General features: G+C 40.4%; 2 protein-coding genes across 2 annotated transcripts; one reads left to right on the top strand and one right to left on the bottom strand.

Moving 5' to 3' along the window:
- Positions 1–712: 712 nt before the first annotated feature.
- ric3b (RIC3 acetylcholine receptor chaperone b) lies at positions 713–12,964 on the top strand. Its single transcript, XM_029523217.1, has 6 exons — positions 713–902; positions 1,791–2,017; positions 2,807–2,885; positions 3,534–3,627; positions 8,833–8,963; positions 11,423–12,964. Exons 1-6 carry the CDS (start codon positions 782–784, stop codon positions 11,890–11,892), a joined length of 1,122 nt encoding a protein of 373 aa, XP_029379077.1. The 5' UTR covers positions 713–781; the 3' UTR covers positions 11,893–12,964.
- Positions 12,965–13,060: 96 nt separating this feature from the next.
- psma1 (proteasome 20S subunit alpha 1) lies at positions 13,061–16,857 on the bottom strand. The gene is made up of 10 exons (XM_029523218.1): positions 16,782–16,857; positions 15,863–15,907; positions 15,646–15,747; positions 14,827–14,930; positions 14,635–14,723; positions 14,344–14,414; positions 14,131–14,260; positions 13,846–13,925; positions 13,557–13,661; positions 13,061–13,335 (listed from the first exon to the last, which is right to left on the bottom strand). The coding sequence occupies exons 1-10, from the start codon at positions 16,782–16,784 to the stop codon at positions 13,276–13,278; spliced, it is 789 nt and encodes a 262-aa protein (XP_029379078.1). The 5' UTR covers positions 16,785–16,857; the 3' UTR covers positions 13,061–13,275.
- Between the last annotated feature and the right edge of the window lie 7,114 nt (positions 16,858–23,971).

Here is a 23,971-nt window from a genome sequence, read left to right on the forward strand (position 1 = left end):
AGTTATAGCACGTCAGAGTCACTGGACAGATTTACAACTCTTATATCTCATATGATGATTGTGAACAAATACAACAATAACATTGTATTTGCTCGTTTTCATTGACAAAATATTCTAAAATCTGGCTGTATATTTGATTGATCTTCCCAAAAAGTCCATCGACTTTCTTTTATTTGATTATAATTTTAGTTTTTACTATTCCTGGACTATCCCATTTTATTTGAAGAACTTCCTCAAAATTCCTCACACATTCTGTTTTGTTTTTTTTTTTTGAGTTAATTCAAGAGAGAGAGAGAGAACAACATTAACTAAAAAGTCTGATTTTACTGTCTTTTTACTGCAGGGGTTGCATTTGATTCTTCCTATTTCAAAAATAATGATAATGAAGATGTAATTCGCCCAAAGTTTGTATTTATCTGTATATAGGCCACACATGCTGCCTTTAAATCCACAGTTTATAATACTTCCTTTGCTGACATTTTAAATACTGAGTCACACGACGACACTGTGAATGAATAAAAACTCTGCCTCACTGCTCCACTTTACAAACTTAACACTGATCATACTTTCATTTGATCTTCCTTTTATTTTATATTCTATCTCTGCCCTAGCTGCCTACTGGCTGCTGGTCCTTTAGCGCCACCCAGCGGTGAGGTGCTGCAGGTACATCCCGCTCCACTTCCGCCCCCTCTGTCTACACCAGGAAGTCCGGCCGAGCGACATCACCGTCCCTTCACCGTGTCCCCGGTCTTCCGTGTCTTCCGTGTCTTCCGTGTCGGGGATGGCCATGTCCACGTTTCAGAAGGTGACCCTCGCGACGTGTCTCGTGCTGTGCGTCGCGTTGCTGCTCCCCAAACTGCTGCTGTCTCGAGGGAGGAAGGATGCTGCCGAGCGGCCGGACGGTGCGTCGCTCCGTGACACGGAGGCTTTCCATCCTCTGCTTAAAAAACTGACAGTGGTGATGTTGTTCGTTTTGTGTTTGAAGCTGAAGCATCGGCGTATCGTCGTCGTTGCATTTTCCTCCCTGAGGAGGGCGCCAATGCAGCCGAAGCTTTATTTTTTATTCATTTCAAGTGTTTCGAATAATTTCAAATGTCTTGTTAAAAATGTGATTGTATAGGATAGATATGAAGCACGTTCATATTAACGGGACAGATAAAATAAATTACAGGTAATGTTTATAGTTTTATATATAACTTTAGTCATATTTACATCCACACAAAATATTCTGATCGTGTATATATATATAAATATATATATAAACAAAATAAATCATTAATATGATTCATTCTCATCTTCATTCGAAATTCTTCAACTGAAAATGACAAATGAGTGTTACAGGCTTATGATCCATATTTTTGGTTGGAATTTAGTCATTTGGAGTTTGATACATCTTTTCTGCTGTTGACGTCACGTTATCGTGACGCTGTATGGCTGTATGGATGGTCAAACTTCGTTTGCATGTTCAACTCCACCGTCTCCTTAACTTCCTTAGCTTCCTTAACAAGTGCAGGATAAACAAAATGCCACAAAATAGTAACTAAATCGTTAATCACAACCAGTCTGTTGGTATTTCGTGTCAGTGTGTGTGTGTGTGATTTGTGTGTTCAAATGCAAAAGGGCAACTGAAGCCACACATCAGAGAGATACAATATAAATAACGGCAATGTAAAATTAAAAAGAAACACAAGACTTTAGAAAGCAGGAGACTTTCAGCCATAGAACAAAGAACACAGGCTGATGTCATTTGTGGTCATGTTTCCTCTCCATTTGTTTTCCCCTCCTTGCAGGCTCAGGTCATTTCCCTCCGATGATGCACCGTCAGATGGCCCCCGAGGGTCGTAGCCAAAGGGCTGCGAGCGCAGGCTTCTCCAGAGCCCACAACACCGAGGCCATAGCCAAGGCAAAGGGAGCAGGAACTGGAGCAGGAACTGGAGGGAAATCCAACCTAGCAGGACAGATCATCCCTGTGTATGGCTTTGGGATCTTACTCTACATTCTCTACATCCTGTTTAAGGTGAAATCCTGGAGATGCAATACACAGCTCATAGTGTTAGCTTATTTTTGTTTGTTGTTTTATTTTTACTGAATTTATTTTATTGGGAAGCACATGCATAGCTCATGCATAAAGTACATCTTTAAGTTAATGGAGATGGAATCCTTTCATTTGAAATGTTGAAGTCTTAATTTAAGCACATGGGAGGGCTAGATAACACCCCTCAGTGTGTATACCTGTAGCTCAAAGTTCTGCAATCCAGTAATGAATGTTTTCAACCTTGTTTTTTTTTTTTTTTTTTTTTTTAATTCTCATTACCTGATTTGAGTCAAGGCTACAGCTGACTTAGTTTCCGTAACTATGTCATATTATAATGAATGTTTCCTCACTTATTTGTGGATAAAAACATGGTCCCAGAACCCATAGAAATGTTTTTGAAGATATTTAGTTCATAATTTTGGGACACTGAGGAAACCACTTTGGAGAAAATGGAATCAAATGTTTTTTCATTTCTTCATAAAAAAAGTTTCCAGTTGAGTTTCTGTTGATGTATCAGCTCATTGTTGCAGCTCTAAACAACATCTGCTACTTTTTTGGAGCAGCAATGTCACAAATCACAAGCCTTTCAAATTTGAGCTAAATATAGTGCCATGAAAAAAAAAAAACTCATTACATTTTGCAGTAAAATGATGTTTGACAGACCTGAATATGAGTTAAAGAGTTGTTCCAGCACAGACAGAAACTTGACTGCGAGGTTAATCGTGATGTGCTGTTTTCAGACTTTACACCCTGTTGTTGTCTCCCTGTTAGATCACGTCAAAGGGCAGCAACAAGTCGTCAGAAGGCAGGTTTCCTTCAGTTCGTTCAGAGAACATGAAGCGAAAGATCAGTGAGTACCATCCAACAGCATCCATCCAAACATTCTTCACAGTACTTATCCTTACAGAGTCACAGGGGGGGCTGCAGTCCAGCTGATCTAGGGCAGGCTGCCAGTCTATCATAAGGGCTAAAATATACATTTACACCTGACCCCAACCCTATCCAGTTATCCTAAACCTGCATATCTTTGGACTCTGGGAGGAAACCAGAATACTAAAAGGGAACCCACACAGGCACAAAGAGAACATACTCTACAGACAAACTCTGCAGAACAAGAACCCATAGATCTGATTCAGCCCAATAACTGTCTTGCTGCTCCCACTTAACAAAAATAATACTCGTTCCTTTAGAATTTAGAAACCTTTGAGAATTGTTGCTATTTCTGGCTTATTCAACTTCACATAAAAATCTCCAACAGCTGAAACTGAAGGAATCTAAACTAGGACAAGCTGACCGCAACAGTGGTAAAAACAACAATTCCCATAATCCCATGCTATTTGACATTGTCACCCAACAATGTCTCTGGCTATTGCTTTGACGAAGAATCTTCCTAGATAGAATACACATTTCAGCATTGGCTTCGGTTTTCAGACCCAGAGTTGATGTCCATTTTTCTGTACAGTCTTTGGATTCACTTCTTTCTCTTTGCTTCCCCCAGCTGACTTTCAGCTCGCTCAGCTGCAGGAGAAACTGAGGGAAACAGAGCTGGTGATGGAGAATATTGTTTTAAATGCCCACCACAGCCCTGACAGGTGGGTGTGTGCCATCGGCTGGCCTCCTGCATTTCTTTTCCTGACAGGAGTTACTTGCCCGATTGAGCTAATTTGTTAATTTGTAATTTTAATCACACACATACATACAATAATCTTTTCCATAGCACAGCCAAGCCAAAAATGATATTCCCATAAAGTTAATGTCCTTTGTTTTTAAATGTTTGACTGAACTGTATTTTAAAGTTGTAATAAATGAATGACTCATTACAATAAATTGTTCCAGTGCAGAGCCAGTTAGATGTGCGAAAGAGTTTAATCTTTTGAAAGCTTTAACAGAAGATAGCACTTTATTTATCCCACGTGTGGGAGATTTGTCCTTACAGCAGCAACTACAGGTGTAGAAAAAGATACAAGAATAGAAACAAGGAGTGGAAGTACCAGAAAAATACAAAGTGTCAGTGACCATGATAAAGTGAGTGTAGTGCGAAAAAAAAAAAAAAAAAGTGATGTAAATGTAATTCGTCCAGAGCACGGATGTTATTGCAGCAGCAGAGAGCTGTTGTACAGTCTGTTGCTGAAGCAGCTGTTTAGTTCTCCCACAGTGTCATGAAAGTGTCAGTTTGGCCAACATCCTCCTCAATGGAGGTCCAGGTCCAGGACAGGACAGGTCCGGCTCTTCGGACCACCTTGTTGAGCCTCTTCCTGTTGCTCTCTGAACTTCCACTGCATAAAAGATGGCAGAGGCCCCCACAGAGTCATAGAAAGTCCTTAGCAGAGGCCTGCACGCTCCAAAGGACCTCAGTCTTCTCAGTAGGTGGAGACCACTGTCAGTGTTTAGTGACCAGTCCAGTTTATTGTTGAGGTGAACACCCGAGTATTTGTACTCCTCCACCATCTCTATGTCCAGATCCTGTCAGGAGAAGAAACAAAGGTATAAAACCTTGTTTACCTTCCATTATTATGGGGAACAATAAGGTGGAGGAGCTAACGGCGCTAATCGGACTGGAGAGGGAGTACCAGGAGTGCAGCGTATGTGCTTTACTGAATCATGGCTGAACGGACTCACCTTGGAGTCACACGTGTCTATGGACGGATTTCACCATGTGAGATCAGACAAGAAGAAAAGAGGAGGTATTCAAATCAAATCAAATCAAAATCAGATTTATTTGTATAGCGCCAAATCATAACAAAGTTACATCAAGGCACTTTACATATAGAGCAGGTCTAGACCAAACTCTTTATAAATTTATTTAAAGAGACCCAACAGATCCCTGATGAGCAGGAAAAACTTCCTTTAAGAGACAGAAACCTCGAGCAGAACCAGGCTCAGGGGGGGCGGCCATCTGCCTTGACCGGATGGGTTGAGAGTGGGAGAGAGAGAGAGAGAGAGAGAGAGAGAGTGAGATAGGCATTGGAGGGAGGGGGTGTAGGCAGGAACATGTTGCTACATGAAGTTCATGGAGATGATGCTGTAGTACAGAATTCATGAGGATAAAGGAGCAGCAGGCGTTGCAGGAACATGGGATGGAGATGAGTCACCACCTGCAGGATGAGGACAGGGAGAGAGAGGAGAGGAACTGGGAGAGACAGAGACTTGGGTTAGTAAATGCAGTACAAATGCTTAGAACTGGGAGAAACAGTGATTTTTAAGAAGCATGGTTCTTATCAACGCATGCAGGGGAGAGGGAGGGAGAGATGGAGAGAGAGAAGCTCAGTCCTTCCCCCAGCAGCCTCGGCCTACAGCAGCATAGCTAAAGAGTAGAGGACTTTAACTTTTTAACTATCAGCTCTGTCAGACAGGAAAGTTTTAAGCCTGGTCTTGAAAATTACTAAAGAGTCCGCCCCCCGGACCGATACTGGAAGTTGGTTCCATAGAAGAGGAGCCTGATAACTGAACGATCTGCCTCCAGATTTACTCTTGGAGACTCTAGGAAACACAAGTAAACCTCCATCTAGAGAGCGGAGTGGCCTGCTAGGACAGTAAGGAACTATGAGCTCTCTGAGATATGATGGAGCTTGGCCATTAAGAGCTTTATATGTTAACAGAAGGATTTTAAATTCTGCTCTGTATTTTACTGGCAGCCAATGAAGAGCAGCTAACACAGGAGAGATATGATCTCTTTTCCTAGTTCCTGTTAATATTCATGCAGCAGCGTTCTGAATTAACTGAAGACCTTTTAGAGATTTGTTTGGACATCCAGATAGTAATGAGTTACAGTAGTCCAGCCTAGAAGTTACAATTGCATGGACTAGTTTTTCTGCATCATCCTGAGAAAGGATGACTTTCCTAATGTTTCTCAGCTGGAAGAAAGCTGCCTTACTGACTTGTTTTATGTGAGGGACAAAGAACATGTCCTGGTCAAAGGTTACTCCAAGGTTTCATACAGTGGAGCTGGAAGCCAAAGTGATGCCGTAGGGCCGAGTACAATAACTTCAGTTTTGTCAGTTGTTATTTGAGAAGTGAAAGATTTCGGTCATCAAGACTTTCATGTCTTCAAGACATGTCTGCAGTTTGACTATCTGACTGACTTCATTTGGCTTCACTGATAGGTACAGCTGAGTGTCGTTTGCATAACAGTGAAAGTTGATGCTGTGTTTCCTGATAATGTTGCCTAGAGGAAGCAGATAAAGAGTGAAGAGGATTGGTCCAAGTACTGAGCCCTGTGGGACCCCATAACTGACTACAGTACATGAGGAGGAGCTTTTGTTAACATGAACAAACTGATGTCTATCTGATAAATAGGATTTGATATTCTGATCTATGGTGTCGAATGCAGCACTAAGATCTAGAAGGAGAAGTATGGAGGCTGATCCATTTTCTGAAGCCATTAGAATGTCATTGGAGACTTTAACCAGCGCTGTTTCTGTGCTGTGATGGGCTCTAAATCCTGATTGAAACTCTTCAAACAAACTGTTCCCATCCAGGTGGTCGTGGGTTTGCTACTGCTTTCTCAATGATTTTAGAAATAAATGGAAGGTTCGATATGGGTCTATAATTTGCCAAAACATCTGGATCAAGATTCGGCTTTTTAAGCTGGGGTTTGATGACCGCAGTCTTAAGAGTCTGAGGTACATAACCCAAAGATAAGGTCAAATTAATAAGATCTAGAATGAACGGCTTGATTAAATAAAAGATCTCTTGAAAGAGGCTAGTTGGTACTGGGTCTAATAGGCAGGTTGATGATCTGGATGATGAGACTATAGAAGCTAGCTCTGAGAGATTCAGAGGAGAGAATGATTCCAGATGTACAATAGGCATTGCAGTTGTTTCAGGAGTAAGTATTCAGTATTCAGTAGAAGATTATTGTCTAATGTAGGTAAGAGCTGATGAATTCTTTCTCTTATTGGGAGAATTTTATCTGTAAAAAAGTCCCTAAAATCATCACTGCTGAGAGCTGAGGGGATCACTGGTTCATCTGAGCTATGGCTCTCTGTCAGCCTGGCTACAGTGCTGAAGAGAAACCTGGAGTTGTTCCTGTTTTCTTCTATCAGTGCTGAGTAATATGAACTTCGAACACTGCTGAGAGCTCTTTTATACCTTTTTAAGCTATCTTTCCAGGCTCAGTGAGACTTTTCTGAGTTACTGGAACACCAATTTCTTTCTAATTTCCTTGATGTCAGCTTTAAGGCACAGATTTGGGAATTATACCAGGAAGCCAGTCTCCACTGTTTCATTACTTTCTTTTTTAGAGGGGCGGCATCATCAAGATTTGAACACAGTGTGGCCAAAGTGCTAATCACAAGGTCATCAACCTGTGAATGAGAAATCCTCATTTGAATTTAGATATGGCATTGTTGGGAATGATGGCCAAATGTGCTCTTTAAATTTAGCCACAGCATCTTCAGATAAACATCTCCGATAGCTGAATTTATTCCTCAATGCTGTGCAGTCAATTAAAGCAAACTCAAATGTAATGAGGTAATAGTCAGTCAGAAGAGAGTTTTTAAGGAGAAATTGTTAACTTGTCAATTTCAATGCCATATGTTAGAACATGATCAAGGATATGATTGTAGACGTGAGTGGGTTCATTCACATGCTGGAAAAGCCAATTGAGTCTAGCAGGGAAAGAAACCCAGAACGAAGGCTGTCACTTTCTATAGCTACATGAATATTGAACTCTCCCAGTATAATGATTTTATCTGTACTGAGTACTAACTCTGATATAAACTCAGAAAACTCTGATAGGAATTCTGAGTACGGACCAGGTGGATGGTACACTGTAACTAACAGAACTGGTTTTTCACCTTTCCAGTCTGAGTGGGAAAGACTAAGAGAGAGGCTTTCAAAAGACCTGCAGCCAGATTTTGGTCTGATGTTGATTAATAGGCTTGATTGAAATATCGCAGCCACTCTCCCTCCTCGACCTGTGGTACGAGGGAAATGAAAGTTAACATGAGTGAGAGTGCAGCTTCATTAATGCTAACATACTCATCCTGCTGCAGCCCTGTTTCAGTTATACAAAATAAATCAATATGGTGATCAGCTATGAGATCAATAACTAGTAGGGATTTTGATGATAGTGATTGAATATCCAATGGTCCACATTTAATTGCAGCGTTATTTGAGACCGAATTTGTGGCTGTTTTGATTTCAGTTAAGTTTTTCTGTTTCTTCTGTTTAATTTGAATTTATTAACTTCTCTAAATGTAGGTGGTCGGGGGACAGACACAGACACAACCCTAACCCTAACCTAAACATAGACAGAGACTCTATTCTATTCTTGGCAGGTGACCGCTCTGACTGCAGCTCTGCCTCCTGGTGTCGACTCGGGATTGTCAGGGTTTTGGCTTTCTAATAAAATGAGAGCGGCCCCGTCCGCGGTGGGATGGACACCATCTCCCCCAGAAAGACTTCCAGTTATCTGTGTAGCCTGTGTAGATCTGTTTTGGGGACACCACCTCGATAGCCAGCGGTTAAATGACGACATGCGGCTGTACATGTCATCACTGGTCCGATTGGGGAGGGGGCCGGAGAAAACTACAGTATTGTGGTATTGTGATGTTTGTGAACAGAAGGTGCAACCCAGGACACATCAGGGTCAAGGAGCAGCTCTGCACTGAAGACATTGAGCTATACGGCCATGTGTTTTCACGTTATAGCTATGACAGGTGGACCATGAGGCCAAAGATGTATATTGCATGCAGTAATTTTGAAGTAATTATGCGACCTTAATTTTGACGGAGCAAAAGAAGCAGGGAAGCCGTTGATAATCACGGGTGTATGTTTTTTTGCCTGTGCTTCAGGGTGAAGGGAGTGATGGCAGATCAGGAGGAGAGCCTCGTGCAGCAGCTGACGGAGATAACACGGGTGATGCAGGAGGGCCAGCTGGTGGAGGGCATGACTCCAGAGATGAAACCTCAGCAAAAATGGGACGGTACGTGAATACTTCATAACGCAGCATCAATATATGCATTACAAGGGTTGACCTTTACACCCATCTGGAGCACTGTTTACTGTCTTCAAAGCAGCAGAGCTTGTGGAGTATCTGAAAACTTTTTTCTGTTTGTTCGCATTTAAGATGCATTGGTTCACCATTCCAAAGTAAAGTGAAAAAGATCTGTTGCATTTCATTTAACAGCAACACATTGGAAAACGACAGTCACACTGTTCCTTTTACAATTCTTTAAGGGAAAAATAATTTTATTTATTTCATGCAGGTTGTGGGTTAGGCAATAATTTACACATCTCTACCATAACTATTTTTATGTAATAAGTAATTTAAGTAATAATAATAATCATAATAATCTTTATTGATAGAATGTTTTCCCAAATATTTCTAAATCAGGAAGAAAATGCAATCATTCAATCATTCATCCATTCATCTTCTACCGCTTATCTATTTCCGGCTTACGGGGTGTGCTTGAGCCAATCCCAGCTCACCCTGGACAGTCCAGCAACCACTCACACTCACACTCAGACATGCATGTTTTTGGACTGTGGGAGGAAACCAGAGTACCCGGATGAAACCCATGCAGGCGCTGGGAGAACATGCAAAAACACACAGAAAGGCTCCAGGAACGAGAACTTACCCGTGACCTTCTTATTGTGGGGCAACAGTGTTAACCACTATGCCGCCATGCTGCCAAATCAATGAAATCAACATATTTCAACCCCCCACAAGGAATAAAAAGATTCAAACTATCAGGAGTATAAATCAAAAAGAGAGACAGGGAAACCAGAGAAACCTCTCAAAGTAAGTTTTAAGAAGGGACATTAAGGAATTCATACATACCCAAAGATTTTCTTGGGCAGTTTGGTCCAAAGCCTTGGGACCCTTGAGATCCAAGGCTCTCTGTCACCTTCCTTGACCTCTTCCCATGGATCTCAAGGGAGTGCACTGATATGTAGAGTGCTGAGTACTGGGAGCTAGGTAGTGAAATGGTTTTTGAGTGTATATTTCTGGTTACAGGGATGTATACTGGCATTCCTGTGAGCCAAACAATTTATTTCCTGTGAAAATAAAAAAACCCACCAAATGTTTTTTTCACTTACCTCTTTGGGGTATGGAAGCCCACAGGGGCAAGTGATCGTCCTTCATCTGGGAAGACAAAAGGTTACAGAAAAGGTGGTTTCTTTTTTGTTTGCCTTTAGGGCAAGGCATGTTTATTTATACAGCACAATTCGTACCCAGGGTAATTAAAAAGTGCTTTATAGATACAGAAAAAAAATACAAGATCAAATCATTACATAACACATAAAATAATCAATGAATGAATTAAAAGCTAAAAAAAGAACAGGTAAAATACTTTCAGTTGTCATATGCACACCTAAACAGAACTGTTTTCAGCCTGGATTTAAATGTTGAGGCCTGTCTCACATCTTCTGAAAGACTGTTCCAGACTTGAGCAGCATAAAACTGGAATGCAGCCTCACCATGTTTAGTCCTGACTCTGGGCACCACCAGGAGACCACTCCCCGAAGTTCTCAGAGCCCAAGATGGCTCATATGGCTCTGCCATGTCAGAGATGTACTTTGGTGCTAGACCATGAAGAGACTTGTACACAAGCAGAGCTGTTTTAAAGTCTATTCTCTGAGCAACAGGAAGCCGGTGCAGAGACCTGAGCACTGGACTAATATGGTCGTATTTCCTGGTTCTGGTCAGGACTGGAGCAGCAGTGTTCTGGATGTACTGCAGCTGTCTTACAGCTCGTTTAGAGTCCAGTGAGCAGGCTGTTACAGTGGTCTAACCTGCTGGAGACAAACACATGGATTAGTCTCTCCAAGTCTGGTTTAGACACTATTCCTTTGATTCTGGGAATGTTTTTTAGATGATAAAAAGCTGCTAATATTATTGATTTAATGTGGCTGTTAAAGTGCAGGTCTGAAATTTACCCCTAGATTTCTAATCTGATTGTTAGGTTTTAGAGAGTGAGTCTCGAGGTGACTGAGAACTCTTGTTCTTTGTTTCTGTGGGCCACAGACAATAATGATTTCAGTTTTTATAAAAATACTTTTAGAGTTTTTTTTTTTTTAAACTTTTATAGTTTTTTTTATCTGGAAAATCAACCCCCCCCCAAGGTCCTTTTTATTTTTCCCAATTTTTTTCTCCCACAATCATCCATTCATCCATCTCCATCCATTCTGTTGATCTGTGCAGGGTTATGGTGGGGATGGTGGTGAGAATCCTCTTTGTAAATGGGTGTTGATGCGGTAATACCTGGACACATGGCCGGAGTTAACGTTGAAACTAAACTACATGGCCATAAAATGACACAGAATTGCTTCCTAGCTAATTCCAGTCTTTTGCATACTGGTTATACAAACCAGTTGAAGATGCAGCTTCATGGTTGAAGAGGAAATCAATTATGAAATTCTTCATGATTCCACCCACAGATTATCTGGAACAGCCTCATGATTACTGGCAACATTCCCACTGCTGCTGTCAGCATGGTCAGCAGCACAACAGTCCACAGATGGAGGAAGAGGCTGAAAGGACTGAGGCAGATGGAGCCATCCTGGTGGAAAACATTCCAGCTGAGGGTATGACAGATGGAGGAGAGGCTGAGGAGGTGGAGGATCCGAATATAGATGCTGTGAGAGAATCTGACCTCACATCAGCGCCTGAAGAAGAGGTAACGTCACAGAGCGAATTAGGTGGAAACAAAAGGGTTGACCTGCACGAAAACAAGGGAAAGGCTCAAATCGATCTGGGTGTCCTGGAGGAGCTCGAGCTCACACTGAGGATGACTTCCATGATGGAACAGGACAAGATAGAAGACCTGAGGCAGCCAGTGGAGACAGAACCTTCCCAAAGCCAGGTCAGACGGAGGAACAAGAGGAGGAGAGCAAAGAAAGCACACTGACTCTAATGAAGGATTTCTTTTTACATCTGTTCCCATTGAATGCATAGCATGACAGCGTGAGCATGGGTTGCCAGTTTTGTTGATCTTTACATGAAGAAAATGTTTTTTATGAATTCTGTCTTTATTTAATGGCTAAAAAAAGAATGAGTGACGTTAACGGTTTCAAACCGAAATACACTTTATGTGTTTCAAACAAATGACTAATTTGTTGAAATGTTCTCAGTCAATTATGAGAATGCCAGTTCACACAAAAAAGAATTGCCAGCAAAGCTTCTATTAATAATAGAATAAAGTAAAAAGTATCAATAATGGCTGATGACCATCAATAAGTTCTGCTGCAGTCTATATTCTGTCAGGGAAGTATGGCGTCACTTTTCATATGTCACTTTCTGAAACGGTTTTCTCGACATGATTCTTTTTTCTGTAAAAGGATTAACACTAGTCACATTGAGTTGCATTAAAATTGGATGGAAAACAAAACTTCAAAACATACATGTGCAAATGCAGACATAAAGACCAGTCATTTTAGCTGACTCAGGAAACAGGAATTATGTAATTAATGAGGGCTGAGTCTAAAGAAAATAAACAACTGATTATATTTGCACACATTACTTATTTTACTATAATTGAGGGGTGTGTGCTTTATTTGCCTCACTGTTAACATGTATTGAGCAAAACACTTTCATCACTGTCATTTTAAGCTTCCTGCACCTTTCCTGTCCAATGTGCAATTAATCTACAAACAGAGACCCTGGATTAAATGAAACACCTTTATATTTGAATAGAAAACACAATTCAATTCATATAGGACATTACTAACTTGTCCACTTTGTCCACTAGATCAACAGTGTTTGTAACCAGTAACCATTCTACCTGCTGTTTTCAATTCGAAAATATTTCACTGTTTTTACTTTGTTAAACTGATTAATTTATTAACTGTTAAGAAAAGCACCTATGAATGCATATCACATTAAAATACTGTCAATAACATTTTCTGGGTTTTCTGTGTTCCTTAAAACTCAAGTTTGATGTTTTACAGTAAAAGTTTCAAAATGTAAACAAGCCAAGTCAGACTCTCATAACTTAGTTTGTGAACTGCAGAGTTGATGTTGTATTTAAAAAGATTTTGTTGTGAAATAAAAGGAATAAAAGTAAAGCAGCAACACAATTCCAAAAAAAAAAAAAAAAAGTTTATTACTTGTATAATGATAGACATTACTCATACAAAAGCAACATCACACCGGTTGATGTCAGCAGAGAATATTTTGAGTTTACAGTTTAGTGAGTGGCACATCATAACAACTTCCTCCCTCTTAGATTTACTCCGGTGAGTTGCAGTAAGTGTCAGGTTGGTCTGGGATCTACAGGAAGTAGATCTTTGCCTCAGTGCTCCATTGGCTCATCAGGAGCATCTCCAGCAGGTTCATCTGCAGGTTGGGCGACCTGAAATACACACATCCTCAGTGTAAATATTAGCCCTGAACCCTAAATGTGTCTTCGCTGCAGTAACAAGAGCTGTGGTGCATCTGAATTTTGGAGTAATACAGTGTAATACAGTTCAGTGTGATATTAAATTTATTTTTCCCCAGAAATGACTGCATTTCCAACATGGATTAATGAAGTATTTATGATTCTCATTATTCTAAAGTGGACCTTTACTGCACCTTTCTCTGTGGCCTCTCCTCCAGTCCTTCCAGGAATGGGGCAACATCATCGTCGTCATAAATGGTGAACTCCATGTCCTTACCCACAATGCCAATGGAAACATTCTGAAAAACGTGGAGACATGGAGAATTTAGAAAGGAAAATCAAAGGAGAGCATTTAAAGGATTGTAGCATCACCAATGCCATGCACTTATCAACTGTGAATCCATTGTTTAAAAAAAAAAAAAAAAAAACAAGCCCACAAGTTCCAATATGAAATTTAAAATTAAAACGGGGGAGTCGGCATACCTTGGTGGTGAGGTCCTGCTCAGTGGGGAGGGTTTCTCTCAGAGCATGGAGGCCATGCTGGACCAGCTCATTCAGATTACCTGAGGAAGAAAGGTGACACATCACACATGGTCAAATACACTTGGTGGGATACACACCAAGAGCAATTTGTGTGCAGAAGCAAAAAGCAGCTGTAATGATGAAAATATCCACAGGTGTCTTAGCTGTTAAAATTCATCATCAAATGTGAAATTTTAACAGCTAATACAAGAGTGTGTGAAGCTAGAAAATTTAAATCCATCTTACAGTCGGAAAACTTGTCCATGAATCTCTCCAGGTAGGTGCGTGCAGACTGAGAGCGGGCCCCAATTGACATGGCTTTGCAGTCAAAGTAATTGGCTGATGGGCATGTTTGGAAAATGTGAGGTCCCATGTCCTGTGTGGCACATTAAACAAATGAGAGCTGTGATCAAACTTCACATTCATGATTTTAATGACACAGTGTAAGAGAAAACTTACATCATAGCCAGCAATGAGGAGTCCAACGCCATAGGGCCGCCTTCCATACCTCTGTGTCGGGATTTGGGTTTCTGGAGTTTCAGTCAAGGATTCAATTTTGATTTTTTACTCTTCAGGAGGGAGTTGACGCTTTGGAGGAACTTTGCAGAATCCTTGTTTTGTTTTTTTTTATTTCAACTGGTATGACACTTGCACTCAGCTGCCCTTAATATCTCACACAGCCCATAAGGATTTAGCAGCAGAATGGCATTTTTACATCAAAGAACTTCATGCTAACAAAAGAAAGGATACTGCTGCCAACAAGTGAGACGAGACGTGATGTGGGGAGGGGCCTGTCGAAGACGAATCTGGAGTCCAGGCACTCCTGACGCATGAAGTTACTGTGGAAGACACAGTGTCAGTTTGATTTAAAGAGAACGGCATATTTTAATATCCAGCTACTCCAACAAACTCCCATTTTGATCAACAAAGTGTGAGACTGACCAGAGCAGTCTTGCATCAGCAGTCAATCCAGCAATGGAGATACCAATGTGGTTGTCAACGTGAAGGATTTTCTTCTGGTGGGCGGCCAGTTCAGACTGGGCTCTCTGCAGAGATGTGACAAGATGCAACAATTATGTCACATACTGCACGCAATATTTGACTGTGATGCATTTTTCAACACATTTTCTACACATAGCTGTCAATGTGATGATATATTTATTTTACAGCTCACATTAAATGACAGAGATCATGGTTGTATTCATTTAAATATTAAAGAGTTCATGGTAAGATGAGACTGGAAAGCTTTTGCCTGTGCTACTTGAGGACAAAAGCAGATCAACAGAATTCCTGTGATGCCAGGGATTAGCTGGCTACACCATAAATCTTTGACTATAGTGCACTGCATTAAGAACAATACATTTCATTTTAGCAGAACACTCTGGAGAACGTATACTTAGAAAAAAACAACAAAAAACAAGTGCAGTCTCACACAATTACCAGATATTAATCTTGAACAACAGCCCTTTCCATATACTGTAAAACATCTTAACCACATTGAAAATTGCATCAATCAAAAAAAAAAAAAAAAAAAAAAAAAAAACAAAAAAAAAACAAAAACATTAAAACCTTCAAAATCAGACTTATTACAGGACTGTGATATTAGTAGTAGTACTTTACTTACATCAATTCACGTTTAGTCTCTTTGTAATTTTAAACTAAATTTATGACAGTGATCAGCTTTGTCCCAATGTTCAGTTCTACATTGGAAAATTATTGAAGAATGAGACCAGTAAATGGAAAAACACAAAATCAATTAACCTTTAGTGCAACCAGGACTGCGTGGGTTCTGGATTTCAGTCCTACAGTTGCAGAGCCTTGTTTCACTGCCTCCATAGCATACTCGATCTGATGGATACGACCCTGTGCACAAGAAACAATGCTGATACATCAATCTTTTAAATGTTAATCATACACACAACTTTTTTCACTCTGCACGGTCAATGAAAGTCAGAGGTGAGGTCTGACAACGACTCACCTGCGGGCTCCATACTGTCACGTCGTTGTCGTACTGGTTGCGGAACTAAAAATAACACACATTAAAAATTCTGAACAGATTCTTCAAAAATCAAGCATTAGAGTCATCCCATAACACACAAAAGCGAATCTTACATAGTTGTCTTGCATAATCAGCAGGTTTCTCCGCTAGACCCAGATAATAAAAAATGAACCCGTCCCCAACACGGACTCTTCTAGCCTGAGGTTTTAAATTACTCCCATGACTAAATAATTGATGGTCCCAGCTTTTAGAACAGCCCCTCACCATACGGAATCAATAGAGGGAAACGGAATAAGCAGCCAGGAAGTAAATGATGTTCATAGCGAACGGCGCAGGGACCTGAGCAAAGCTAGCTAACATTGGCTGGATAAGTGATAATTAAAAACTATGTAGACGTTTGCAATGACCAGGAAGTGAGATTATAGTCGCTGATTTAATAAAATTAAGTCATCAGTCGAGGAAAACGAAAGTAAAAGCTTCCAGCCATCCTCCTGTTTTAGCGACGCTAACTCCTGACCTGGCTAAATTCTGATACTTCCTAGTTGGGTACCAAAATAACAGGGCGATGGCGATATATTATTAGCGTTACACTAAAAGAAGTCGGGTTAATTATGAACATGACTCAATACGATGTCTTCCAAGAAATGTTAGCTAAGAAACGTTTCACTGTACGCACAGACACGTTAGCTTCCACGCGGCTAACGTTAGCAGCTAGCTAAGATGTTTTGCTTACTCACAGTGCAAACTAGCTAGCTCTTAATGGCGGTTTAAGAGTCAGTAACGGACTATGGCTGTCTGGACATCTCGTTATAAGCTTGTAGTGCAGTTACTTTACTTTCTGTGAAGACGCAGTACGTGATGCTAACATTTCTGTATACTTTATTTCATTCAATCTTACCATCTCTGCCACTCAATGTGTCGCTCTCTCCGCCGGTGCTGGGATCCGAACTTGAATTATTTTGCTGACGTCAGACGTCAAGGGAAAACAATCGAGCCCAGAGACAAAAATTACCACGGTATTTCAGTACATTATTCTATAAAAGCAGTATTGATGAAACTAATGACACATAAAATGATCGGATTTATACTGGTAAAATATGATTATCTTTTAACCTCGAATAAAAGGTGCACAATCACAGACTTTACAGCTTTATTTTTGACGCATAATTGTAGGATTTACCACTTTACATATTTACACGTTATGATGGTTGAATTATTATTCAATATAATGGGGATATATAATGTACATTCACCTTTTTTTCTTTAATAGTCACAATCACGGTCTATACTCTAGACCCAGGGACGTAGCTGGTAGAGCTCGTGCTTTGCATGCAGAGGCCCTGGGTTCAAACCTCAGCCACAAGGCAAACCAGTGGTAGGCTGGTACTTGTCCAAAGCCCAGATAAATGGGAAGGATTGCAGAGGAAGCGCATCCACCGTAAAAACTGTGGCCAAATCAGTCATGGAAGTCTTGGAGCTGCCTTGCAGTGGTGACCCCAAATAGGGAAAAGCTGAATGGGGGGTGGGCGGGGGTCAAAGTCATGGACTAAAACTTCCAACAACATGAAAAAGAGGTTTAATAATTTCACAAGTAGGTTATTATTTTATATATTGGGCTATGATACAATATGTGGAGATATGACACAGACTCAGCAACATCTTCTAAACCAGTTTCATTTCATAGTTTCATTTCCTGTCTTATTGCAGTCCCGGAACAACATACTGTAAAGTACTTCTCAACCTTGTTTTTATATGTGCTATCCAAATGAATAAATTTACTCACTGTTCCTTTCCTGCACTACATTGAACAGTACTTTTGCATGAACACTGGGTGGCAGCAGTATATTGCTGTAGGTCTGTGTGAGCTGCAGTTGGGTTGAGGACAACATCAAGAGGCACAAATTATTCAAAGATGTTGCAGAAAATTTGTATACACATAAAACTTCCTGAAGAAAAGGAGAAATTAGTGCCATACATGACAATAGGGGGGTTTTATATGCTTGTTTGGCTTGTTTGCTGACTTTATTGTTGAGCATTGTCTGCTTCGGCTGTTATGGCGAAGTCAGTCTGCGTAATATAATGAAAAATTGATGGATTTAAACTATAATAATGCAGGTCCACATTCATTGTAAATGAATTTATGCAGTTTTAAAAATACTTACAAAACAGTGCAATGGTTTTGAAGACACTGGTGGATAGGTTCAAAAAGAGGAATAACAAACATCATTGTTCCTGCTGACCCCAAATTACAATTATATAGCTACTTTTCAAACAGTGTCGTCCTTCCTATGATGTTTAACTAAACTAAATATCTCACTTACAGAGAGGTAAATAAGTAAGTAAATATTTAAATAACCAGTCAAGATAACAGTAGGACTAAAAAGCAGCTGAATAACAAAGGCAGTGGCTATTCATGTGCAGGCTGTTTCTTTAGAGGTAAATGCCACCACCCATTTTTAATAATTCACGTATGTTATTTCTGTGTCACAGAGCAACTTCAGTCAATACTGGAACTTACAAAATAATACATGACCTTTAAACTAGAATAAAATGATACTCTGCTGCTTAGACACTTAGCTGGACCGTATGGTTTTAGTGTGACATTCTGGAATTTGAGTCAGAAGCTTATTTATTGTCTATGAAGATGTTGCTGATGCTTCTTCTCATGCAAGTTTTTTATTCTTGATTCTATCTTTAGGAAACTGCATGAAAGCTGACAGATGTCCTGAGGCCTTTAAATTTGGTCCAGACATGTCTTTAATGTTTTATGATTGACATATTTTAACCTCAGCAAGCCACAAGTGCCACAGTCTTTAAAGTAAGGGTGACTTAAATGAAACTGTAGAGATTTTGAATGGCTGTGTCTTTTTGAAGGCATTACCTGTTTTAGAGCAACAGATCAGAATCAGTCATCCCACTGGAATACTGTTGTGATAGTATGATCAGAATCGGATATACATTATTAATGTAAATTCTGATGTTTGGCATATTATTTCGCTAATAGTTAAGGAGTTGTAAAGTTTGATGACAGTGAGAATGAATGCTTTTTTGCAATCCCTGCCTCACTGATGGGTCATGATGACCCTACCACACTGTGTCTTTAACAGTGATTATCACAGAAATAAAAAGCCCCTCATTGAAAATGATAGAAAAAGCAGTAAATAATAATATAACCCTAACCCTAACCCTATACAAACACTCAATTATTATGTCAACAACATTACAGCATTTCTCCCCTGTGACCTTTTAAAAATGGTGCAACACTTATTTGCCATCCCTTCTTTCATGTTGCATCTGTCGAGCAGATGTAGGTTTCTTAAACCTTTGTTCTTCCTGTAAAAAAACAAATATAGGCACAAATACACAAACAAACACCCAAAGACTTTCTCCCTTCTTCTTCTCATGACCCTCTCAGGTTATTGTTGTGCCCTGATGGGGTCCTGGATGGTAACCTCTGCCACTGTTCATGCAAACCATCAATAAAGTGTCCGACTCACCTACAGGACCCTAATAGGAGAGCGGCTCACTTGTTGGGGTTACAGTTTCTGTTCAGAGAAGAGGTCATTGCTTTTAATGGTTCTGAGGTTGCTCTCTTATATGAGGGATGTTAAATGATTATGGTGTTGCTCTACAGGTGGATAACTACTTCCACGTGCGTGGCAAGTTTACCACTGCGCCTGTAATAAAATGACTCATTCTTCTGCACACATGCTGCAGGCCTGTATCCTCCATCTTCAGTGACTCAACAAATCTGTGGTCATTTTTAAGTTTTAGGGGTTTTTTCTGTCACTTTCCATGGGGAGTATCTCTGCAGTCTGAGAAATGCCCACTGATGGCCTCATCCTGTCTGTGTCTAAGTCTAAGCTTGGCCATTGCTCTGCTTTTTTCTCTGTTAATGATATCTGATGTACCCTTGATCCAGAAGGAGGGGGGAGATGAATTAGTAGGGGCTGTGCTGACGAGCTCTCCTGCCCTGCCAAGGCAGCAGCAGCACGACAGCGGCGGCGGCCATTACATCAGCGCGCCAACCTCCTCCTTTGTGATTGAGATTGTAGGCGCTGCGCTGAGATCAGCATGTTTTTTTTTTTTTTTCCCTTGGGGGCCTCATTTAACTCTGCCAAACGGCCCCCCATTTAATTTTTCAAATGGAGAGCAGCCTGAGTCACTGTGTGACGGGTGCAAGCCACACTGTGGACCCTGCTCTTGCACGTTTTGGTAGGGGAAAAGGAAGCCTTGAGTGTTTTAAAGAGTAGAAGAGTGTGAATGCTTCCATTTCTTTACCCATTCATAGTTTCATACAGCCAGAGAGCGAACCTTCCTTATGGAATGAGATAAAACAATGAATTTCTTTATTTTTCAACATGTGATGCCCTGAGCTGCTTTTTTGTTAATGATGACAGTACATATATGGTCTATAAATGAGCATACATTTACCTAATGCAGAATTAACGTCACCTTCTTTGTTGCTTTAAGTCCCTCAAGTATCATCCCCATGTCAGTAAAAATGGGTCAGTGGCAACTTTTAGCCTGGAAAATGACTGAACTAATGGGCAAGAAAGGTGGCAGCTCTGCCAAGGTTGCACTAAGCTGGCAGCTGTCTTAAAACAAGGCAGGTCAGGGGTCAGCACCATTGCAGCAAACCAATGAGGGCCACCTCAACTCGTCCCCTCTAGAAGTTTCAAGTTCTGATTACTGTTGGTCGTCCCCGACTTTAGGTTTTCTTATTAGAAAAAGTCAGAGCATACATATGAGAGCGGAGGTGAAGCGCGAGTCTGGCAGAGATCCTTTCATGTTCACTGCTGTCAGTTTCTTGGTGTTGACGAAAGTGCTTATGCAGCATTTCAGCGTCAAATGGCTGAACAGGCTGTTTCTGGCTCAAAGAAAAAGGCAGTACATTGTGGAGCACTTAATAACACTGGTGGCTCAATAGGTAGTCTCAGTAAGCTAAGTCTAATGATCTCTGAATACATGGCTAATGTGTACCAGGCCACGCAGTTGGTCTCTGTAAAGTGTTACACTTGTGTACCAAGTGTACATGATGCGAACAAGCTTTAGGTTCATACACAATGGCTCTTGAGTCATGCAGTTTGCTGGCAAACAGTGCTCTTTATTGTAAGAAGGAAATGTGGCCCTGGAAGAAGTTGATTAACAGTAATTAGAATTTTCCTATCCATCATTTTCATTGTTTTAATGCCAGGAAATGGACCCACATCACTGCCTGAGTACCAGAATCCATCATTTTAATGCACTGACTGTATCTGACCACAGAACTTAAGTTTCAAAACATTTTCAGAAGATTATACTAGAGCAAGAAGGGTCAATGCATTCACACAAATATTTTTCAGTAAGACATTTGTTCAGTTATCCGATCGGTACATACTGGCATGAGTGAGTCAAAAGTAGGAGATGACAATAAATTCTTTTGGCTGCTCTTAAAACTTTTGCTTCAGTGACTTATGAGATAAGGACTGACCGCAACACCAGCTACAGAGAAATCCCTTTTCTACTTCAAACTTTCTTCTTCTGACACTGTTGGTTCGAACCGAAGACTGCTTAGCGCTGTTGCTTCACAGTTAGAAGGTTCTCACGGTACGATCTCTGCACTCAAAATAAAAACTTGTTGAAGGAACGTAATTTCTTTGTGGCACCTATATTCCATAAAAACAAATCAAGTTAAGCCAGACTATATTGACTGTGTTATTTAAACAGCACACCGAGGGAATATTTCCATTGAAATAGCTCCCTTGTAGTTAGTTTAGTCCACTTGATTTAAATGTAGTGTACATTGGTTTTTAGTTCAGCAAAGTCCAGTCTTGTGGTATGAAACTTCAGGTTTGGTCTGTTACACCAACGTCAGTCTTGTTGAATGAACTCACCATTTGGGTTAGCATACAGATGAACAAATTTTAGGTACATTTAGAACCGTTCCATACGTAGGCCAAAACCACACTGGTAGGCACCATTCCAATTTCTGAGGTGAACATATTTCTTCCACAGTGCATAACAGGCTTTGAAGAGCTTCCTCCTTTGGTGGGTGTGTCAGAGGAGGTACCCAATCAGCTGCCACAAATACAAACCTCAACGTACTATAATTACTGCCATAGGTCCAACACTAATTCAATACATCATTATTTCTATTTAAAGGCATTCTGCTGTGTGTTGTCTGCTTTGAACACGGCCCAGAACGTCCTAAATGGCAATGCAAAATGTATGCACTTTCTGTCATTTAACATTCAGCAACTGTTTTTCAAATGCATTTTGCCAACACAACATTTGACAGCAATTTATTGTCACTACCACATCCAAGGCCTCTTAGTTTGCTCCTAAAGTTGGCCATCTTATACTTGAGGCTAATCTTCCACCTGCAACAGCCTTTAAAGGATCTCTACTCCCAGGGATGCTTTTTCACAAGGGCTTCTGCAACATCAGTAAGACTGTTATACATTTGGTAGGCTTTGGATTTAATAATTTCTTCTGCCTCCAAAATGTGAGATTTCAGTTTAGGCGGAGGGCTCAAATGAGTTCCACTGGCACTGCATTGAGCATTAGGCCTTTTCAATGGGGATGAACCTGAAGATGAAATGGGCTCTGTATCTTCTGTGCCCATCAAGCAGATTGATGAGGTATCTTTTTGGACTTGGCTTTGGACTGCGATGGCCTGACATATTAGGGCATCATCTTCTGTCGAACCTTTGAAGAAGATTAACTTTAGAGTTGCTTTGTAATTTTTTTCAGAGATTGCTGATAGGTTTATGAAGGCTTTTCCAAAATCCTCATCTTAATACTGGAGCTGAAAGTTTTTTGTCAGGCCAAAATTCTGCTATTGTTTCCGTACAATTTCTCTATGGAGTCTGGTAGCCCTGCTGGTAGAATCCGCTTCTTGGCATCATGTTCACCAAGGATGATTTTCAGTCTTAAAGGTTGGGTCATTTTGGAAACCTAAACAAACAGGTTTTATATTTCACAAGACAGGTATATATTCTGTGTGTGTGTGTATAACCATGGTTTTAAGTGCATCTGTTTGATACTTTTATTTTATAGTATATAATAGGTGTGTAACTGTACATATATTCATGCTGAATTGTTCCGTATGGGGCATACTTGTGTATGTGTCTTCTCCTTGCAAAATAAGAATTAGTAGGATTTCCACAAACCACGGTGGACCACGTACTTGCCCATGGACAACAATCTTTCCTCATCTAATCTGGTAATTTTTGTTCTATAGCATCTGAAATGTCACTGTACAAAACATTAACTGGTACTGATGAGACACTTTTACCACAAAAGATTTCCTATGGTCAGAGCAGTGCAAGTCCAGGCAATCATGAGATGGCGTTTTTTGGCAAGTGTGATGTTTAAAAAACAGTTGGTATGGCGGGCAACCTGTTTCAAGAGATTCAAACCTAAATATAAGTAGTAGAGGGTCAAAGAGGTGAATCAGAAGAGAAAAATGTTCCAAATAACGATGTTTAGGGAGGACACGGTTGTTTGGAAAGACCTTTTGATATCTTTGCCAATGTTCACTGATTTTGCTCTCAAGATAAGATATCAACTCATTAGAGTGAACAGGGGCAACAATGAACTCTACTATGCCCCTAAGATCCAACACAACTGCCATGAAGTTTCATCCACTGGTATAAGTGGACCAATAATCAGAACCTAGTTATCATGGGCAAGACCCTGTTTGTGTTTTTTAACTGAGAAAGCTAGTTGAATTGATTGAAGCTGATTAGTCTTGTCTACCAACTTGAACTCAAAATTATGGCTCAAACTGTAAAGTTTTTCTTAGGTGAAACACATCTTTGATATTTAAAGAGAAAAATAGTCAGCAAGTTCTACAGAGATTATGCCCTCGAACAAATCATGTGCAATATCTGGAAGGTAGTTCACAGTGGCATGAAAATGGGTGAGATTCTTACTCAAAACAGAATCTCCCTTAACTCCACTGGACGAGGTTTCTGTTTCCAGTGCACATTTTAAATGTTCTATGCTCAAACACACCAGCAGTCGTTGGCTGACTTTACTGATTTCTTAGCTGTGCAGAAACCGAAGATGGATTCACCAGAGAAACTTTCCACAAATCCTGCC

This window comes from Echeneis naucrates, chromosome 16 (genome assembly GCF_900963305.1).
Source record: "Echeneis naucrates chromosome 16, fEcheNa1.1, whole genome shotgun sequence".
Lineage (NCBI taxonomy): Eukaryota > Metazoa > Chordata > Actinopteri > Carangiformes > Echeneidae > Echeneis > Echeneis naucrates.

Coding starts and splice junctions, on each gene's coding strand:
- ric3b (XM_029523217.1), top strand. CDS start 782: ATGGCCATGTCCACGTTTCAGAAGGTGACCCTCGCGACGTGTCTCGTG. Junction 3,628..8,832: donor GCCCACCACAGCCCTGACAG/GTGGGTGTGTGC, acceptor CCTGTGCTTCAG/GGTGAAGGGAGTGATGGCAG. Junction 8,964..11,422: donor ACCTCAGCAAAAATGGGACG/GTACGTGAATAC, acceptor TTCCACCCACAG/ATTATCTGGAACAGCCTCAT.
- psma1 (XM_029523218.1), bottom strand. Junction 14,261..14,343: donor TCCTCATTGCTGGCTATGAT/GTAAGTTTTCTC, acceptor TGTGCCACACAG/GACATGGGACCTCACATTTT. Junction 13,336..13,556: donor AGGAGAGGCCACAGAGAAAG/GTGCAGTAAAGG, acceptor TGTGTATTTCAG/GTCGCCCAACCTGCAGATGA.